Source organism: Mangifera indica, chromosome 15 (genome assembly GCF_011075055.1).
Source record: "Mangifera indica cultivar Alphonso chromosome 15, CATAS_Mindica_2.1, whole genome shotgun sequence".
Lineage (NCBI taxonomy): Eukaryota > Viridiplantae > Streptophyta > Magnoliopsida > Sapindales > Anacardiaceae > Mangifera > Mangifera indica.
In genome coordinates this window covers 5794781-5800778 of record NC_058151.1, presented here as the reverse complement: position 1 = coordinate 5800778, position 5998 = coordinate 5794781, and the positions used below count along the sequence as shown (strand labels likewise).

Genomic DNA, 5998 nt, shown 5'->3' with positions numbered 1-5998 from the left:
AGGTTCATCTAGATTAGAGCTATTAGTTAATGTTTATAATGATATTTGACTTGCTCCTATTAAAAAACCCAAACAATACGTTTTAGAAAATCCTACAAAACATGAGTTATTCAGAATGAAACCACCAATGATTATACTATTTTAGATCTCTTATTAGTGTAACTACTTGTGTTTGATGCTATGCTTGATGGGCCCATAATAGAAATTCCATTTAGAAGATCATCTAGACATAGACGACCATCTATCTCTGATAATTATTATGTTTATCTTAGTGAGTTTGATTCGGATACTAGCCAAATTGTAGATCTTGTAATTTTAAAAGAGTCATTTCTTGCATACAATTAAATAAATGGTTTGAGGCTATGAAGAAAGAGATGTAGTCTATAAGTGACAATGATATATGAGATCTTATAGAGTTATCTAATAAGGTTAGACCTATTGGTTTTAAATGAGTTTTCAAGACCAAGAAAGACTTTAAGGGTAGAGTTGACAGATTTAGAGCTAGACTAGTTGTTAAGGATTTTACCCAGAGAAAAGGCATAGACTTCAATGAGACTTATTTTCTTATGTCTATTAAAGATTCATTTAGAACTATTATGGCTTTGGTGGCTCATTTTGATTTAGAGTTTCACTAAAAGGATGTGACAATAACTTTTCAGAATAAAAATCTTTACGAAGAAGTCTATATTAGGCAGCCAGAAGTTTTTGAAGTTGAAAGAAAAGGGCATATGGTATGTAGGCTAAAGAAGTCCATGTATGGATTGAAACAAGCTTTTCAGTAATGGTATTTGAAATTTAATGAGGTAAAGACTTCTTATGGATTTGTTGAAAAAAAAATTTATTAGTGTGTATATATCAAGACTAGTAAGAGGAGATTTATCTTTCTGGTGTTTTATGTTGATGATATTTTGTTGGCTAGCAATGATGATAATTTGCTTCATGAGTTGAATCAATATTTGTCTGAGGAATTTGATATGAAAGACCTTGGAGAAGCATCTTTTGTCCATGGTATTGAGATTCACCATGACAGGAATCGTAGGTTACTAGGATGATCACAAATGATTTACATCTTCAACTATGTGTGCAGAGTTTGTTGCTTGTTATGGAGTAGCCACATAGGCAATGTGATTAAAGAATTTTATTGTTGAGCTTCAGGTAGTTGATTCAATCTTAAGGCCTTTGATGATTTATTATGATAATAATGTAGTTGTATTCTTTTTCAAAGAACAACAAAATTAGCAATAAATAAAAATATATGAAAATAAAATATTTGACAGTTAAAGACTTAGTAAAAAAATGTGACATTATTATACAATACATTAGTATAGATTCTATGTTGGCTGATCTCTTAACTAAAAGATTGAGACCCACTATTTTTAAGCAACATGTATAGAATATAGGTGTTATAGAGTCTTTTTATATTCAAGGTTAGTGGGAGGAGTTATTAATGTATTTCTTGTTACCTTAGTAAAGTTTATTGTGATTAAGTAATCATACATATTTCTTGCATGATGTTCATGGATAGAAATAAATATATTAAATATATGCGCATATATTTAAATATATTATTTCATACAACATTTATTTTAAAAATAAGTCTTTTATTTAGTATGACAATTATATAATTGATGATGTTATAATATAAACATAACATGTGTCTCAAGAATAAGGTTTCTCTTTAGTATAACAATTGTATGATATTGCTTTTGTATATCTTGAGATTACTGGTGAAATGTGCAAACTTCATTGGAAGTCGTTGACTTCATTTGAAGTTGTGAGATTTCTCTTATTTCTTTTGAAACATAAAAGCTAAAGAAAAATCATAAAAAGGACTGAAATGGAATAACATATAGTTATTATGATCACATTTAGATGTTATTCCTGTCACACTTCCAAAATAAAGATCCATATGATATACTCATAAATGATTGTAATTATGGATAGAGTAGTGCTGTGTGCACAAACGATATGTACAACTTTAAACAAACACTAACATGTCACAATATGATTATGTAGTTTTAAATCAGAGATAAAATAACATCTAATCACATAGTAACATATTATTTTTTGTGCATATAGTTTTATTGTTTTGAACAGCTTGTGTTAGTTTTTAGATATAAATATTGTCTTAATTTATAATTCACAATTGTATTGATAGAATTGCTTTGGTTGAAGTATTTTTTGTAGAGTATGTTGTTTTCTTACATATTAGTAAGTTTAGAATAATAAAATATCATTCACCTAGAAAATTTTTCAACGGTTGTTCTCTGGATATATACACGTGTATATATATATATATATATATTAATCAATATTGTTCAAATGAGAGAATATTGAAATAATGTAAAGATACATTAATTAAATTTTTGATCATTTAATATCAAATCAGATCGGATGAATATATAATCTAGAAAGAATTTTATTCGTATACAGTTGTTTTAATTCAATATTTAATTTATAGCATCATTTGCGGTTGTCATCCAAGTCGAGCAGCCCATAGGTTCCAAAGCATAAGATAGAATTAGCTATTGCTTGACTTGGACTTTGTGTGAAGGCCATTATAGTTACATTAGCGTTCAATTTTCCATATAAAATTGAATGTGAGAAAAAGACGTTTCAATTTTCATTCACTTGCCCCAATCAATACGTATCATTGGAGAAGCATCAAATTGTCTTTTACGTTAGTGTTGAATGCGTTTTCAATGCCATTAGGCTAATACTAATAACCTCATTCATTTTGGAAGCAAAAATTGAAATGGCTTCCTACTGCCAATCAACGCCATAAGTCGGGTTATTGATGAACTAACATCACCCATTTTCATTTTATTTGAAATCTTTTAACGCAAGTCAATATAATGCATTCAGCTTGCCTTATTCATTCAACTTTGGAGGAGAAAAACAACTGTTTTGTCACCGTTTTTCAAATAGTGCGATGCGATAATCGATACGTATTAATAGTACTCTCCTTATTCATCGCTGTCTTGACTGTACTTCATTTTTTCAATCTTGAAACTATCTTTTTTACCCTAATTGTTTTCTCCGTATACGCTAAATTAATTAAAATTTTTTATAATAAACAGTATGATCGTGTTTAATGTATATAAAGATTAAAGGGTGTGAGAGGAATTCTTTTCACCAAAATGAATTATATGATAAGAATATTCTATTCCCGACCTCACAAATTCTTAACATGGAGCAGTCTCTCCCACTTGGTTTTCTAGATTAAAGTTATGTTGAATTTTCCCTTATCAAATATAATATTAACATTTGCGTCCAACTATAATAGGCATTGTTTGTGAGGGCAATAATAATAACATGGGCTCTTAAGATAAATCTAATTAAGCATGTATCTTTAACATGTGAAGGTGATAAATCCTACAATTAACAATTATAATCTATAGTATTACATTGATACTGCTAATGGGGTATCATAAGATAATACTTACATTTTAAATTGTTATATATATATATATTAATTAGGTTCTTTCCAATTGTAATTGTTACTTCTTTCCCCTTCCAGGTTCTCTGTCTTTTCACTTAACCCCTTTAATTCAACATATATAACAGACAAATAACCGAGCAAGTGACATTTCTAATCTAAGACTTTTCAAAGATTTCAAAGATAAGCACTTATATTTGCTTTGAAAATTCAAGGGAATGGATACATATTATACTTGTTTATTCGTCCTACCACTTTGAATGATTTAATTATTGCGTAAATCCGGGGCCATTTCTCTATAAAAGGCCGCAAAGAATTGGAGTTTCAATATAGCAGTACTTTGTATAAGTCCATTCTTCTTCTCTCTTTCGCCATGGCTAATTTCCGACCTTCAATAGTTTCTGCAATGTTACTACTTGGGCTGCTAATGGCTGAACTGCACTCAACAGGTCTGTCTATTTCATTCTAAATATAATAATGTCTTCATGACAAATATATATGCTTGATATTTCATATATTAGTTGTAAATCTTTTTATGCGACAGTTTTCATGGTTAAGTACAAAAGTCCATATGAAATTTGCGACATTATTTTGCATCATTAAACACATTGACAAGCATAATTCAATTAGTATAAAGTTTAATATTAAAGTATGAAAAATGTCAATATAAGTATCCTAAATTTTTCTCTTGGAATGAGTAATAATGTATTATAATTTTATTCAATTCTAATTTTTTTTGGTGGTTTGTTCTTGATGCATGCAGCTGCTGACATAGGCGTTTGTTATGGAATGCTCGGCAACAATTTACCATCAAAACCTGAAGTCATAGCTCTCTTTAACCAGAATAATATCCGAAGAATGAGAATCTATGATCCAAACAGGGAGACTTTGGAAGCTCTAAGAGGCTCCAACATCGAGCTCATGCTAGGCCTCCCAAACAATGACCTTCAAAGAATTGCTTCTAATCAAGGTGAAGCAAACACCTGGGTTCAAAACAATGTCAAAAACTATGCCGCCAACGTCAAATTTAAATACATAGCTGTTGGAAATGAAGTAAAACCTGGCGATAGTTTTGCCCAGTTTCTTGTTCCAGCCATGCAAAATATCCGCAATGCCATTGTTGCAGCTGGTCTTGGAGGTCAAATCAAAGTCTCCACTGCAATTGAAACTGGAGCCCTTGGAGAATCCTATCCTCCATCAAAAGGTTCCTTCAAGCAAGACTATCGACCAATTCTTGACCCAATCATTCGTTTCCTCAATGCCAACCCAGCCCCGTTACTGGTCAATTTGTACACCTATTTCAGTTATGCTGACAACCCCCAACAAATCAGTCTTGACTATGCACTTTTCAGATCTCCAGGAGTTGTAGCTTCTGATCCTCCATATAGCTATAGGAACCTGTTTGATGCCATCCTGGATGCTGTTTACGCCGCACTTGAGAAAACTGGTGGAGGCTCCTTGGAAATTGTGATATCGGAGAGTGGGTGGCCGACGGCTGGTGGTGTTCAAACCACTATAGATAATGCAAGAACTTACAACCAGAATTTGATTAACCATGTCAAGGGAGGAACGCCCAGGAAGCCTGGAAAAGCAATTGAGACTTACTTGTTCGCCATGTTTGACGAAAATAACAAGAATCCGGAGTTGGAGAAACATTGGGGACTATTTTCTCCCAACAAGCAGCCTAAGTATCCAATTAATTTTAACTAGTTGGATTTATAGACAGCACAATTATGTAAGGAATAAGTCATTTCTGGCATGTGCGTCTTTTCTATGACTTGTATTACTTAATAAAAATATGAATAAGTGCATTTCTTACTTGCACCCCAAACCTCCCCAACCGAGAAAAAAATAATGGAGGGCTATGTAGCTGAATTTTCTTTCTGTTTGAAGGCAAATGATCACTAAATAAATTACTTGATTGTTAATTCCTATGCCCTGATTTTTACTTATGCGAGCCTTTTCTGATTTCAGATCATAATCGTGCTAACTAAACTGGTATTACAAGTTCACAAAAATTCTAGCTGCCGGCCTATTTTCTTATTATCTTAATATCAAACAGTCCAAAGCACACATCAGCTCTTATTACAGCTATAAAATACTCTAAATATGCAAACATCAAGCCACAACCTCACTTAAAAATAAAATAGGATTGTTATATAGACTAATGATATGACTGAAGATAAACGCAACGTTTTGCCACAAACTTAAAATCCACAAACGAGTGGATATCAATCTCTCCGACTTACCCAAAAAAATCTTAATATCTAGGTGTCTCACCCATTCTAAGAGCAAAGTCAGGACCTCACTTTTTTGCTTTAATTTTAAAAATATTTCTTTTAAATATTGTAAAGACTCTAATAAATTTAATAATAACTAATTGTAATTTACCTATATTTGATGTATTCTTCAAACTCGTGTCTCTGACTTATAAAAATATAGTTCACTAATTTATAATGTACAATACAATTAATTATAAATAGCATAGTTAAATATATTTAATAATGCATTATTTTGACTACCATATCTGTTTTTCAATAATACTATACACATTTATAA

At 31.2% G+C, this 5998-nt stretch overlaps 1 protein-coding gene across 1 annotated transcript; it reads left to right on the top strand.

The window, feature by feature from the left end:
• Positions 1–3731: 3731 nt before the first annotated feature.
• On the top strand, positions 3732–5373 carry LOC123197435 (glucan endo-1,3-beta-glucosidase, basic isoform-like). The gene is made up of 2 exons (XM_044611743.1): positions 3732–3888; positions 4203–5373. The coding sequence occupies exons 1-2, from the start codon at positions 3813–3815 to the stop codon at positions 5147–5149; spliced, it is 1023 nt and encodes a 340-aa protein (XP_044467678.1). The 5' UTR covers positions 3732–3812; the 3' UTR covers positions 5150–5373.
• Positions 5374–5998: the final 625 nt, after the last annotated feature.

Bases quoted from the DNA above. Each gene is read 5' to 3' on its own strand.
- LOC123197435 (XM_044611743.1), top strand. From the start codon at position 3,813: ATGGCTAATTTCCGACCTTCAATAGTTTCTGCAATGTTACTACTTGGG. The intron at 3,889-4,202 runs GTCTGTCTATTT...TGATGCATGCAG, and splicing joins GGCTGAACTGCACTCAACAG to CTGCTGACATAGGCGTTTGT.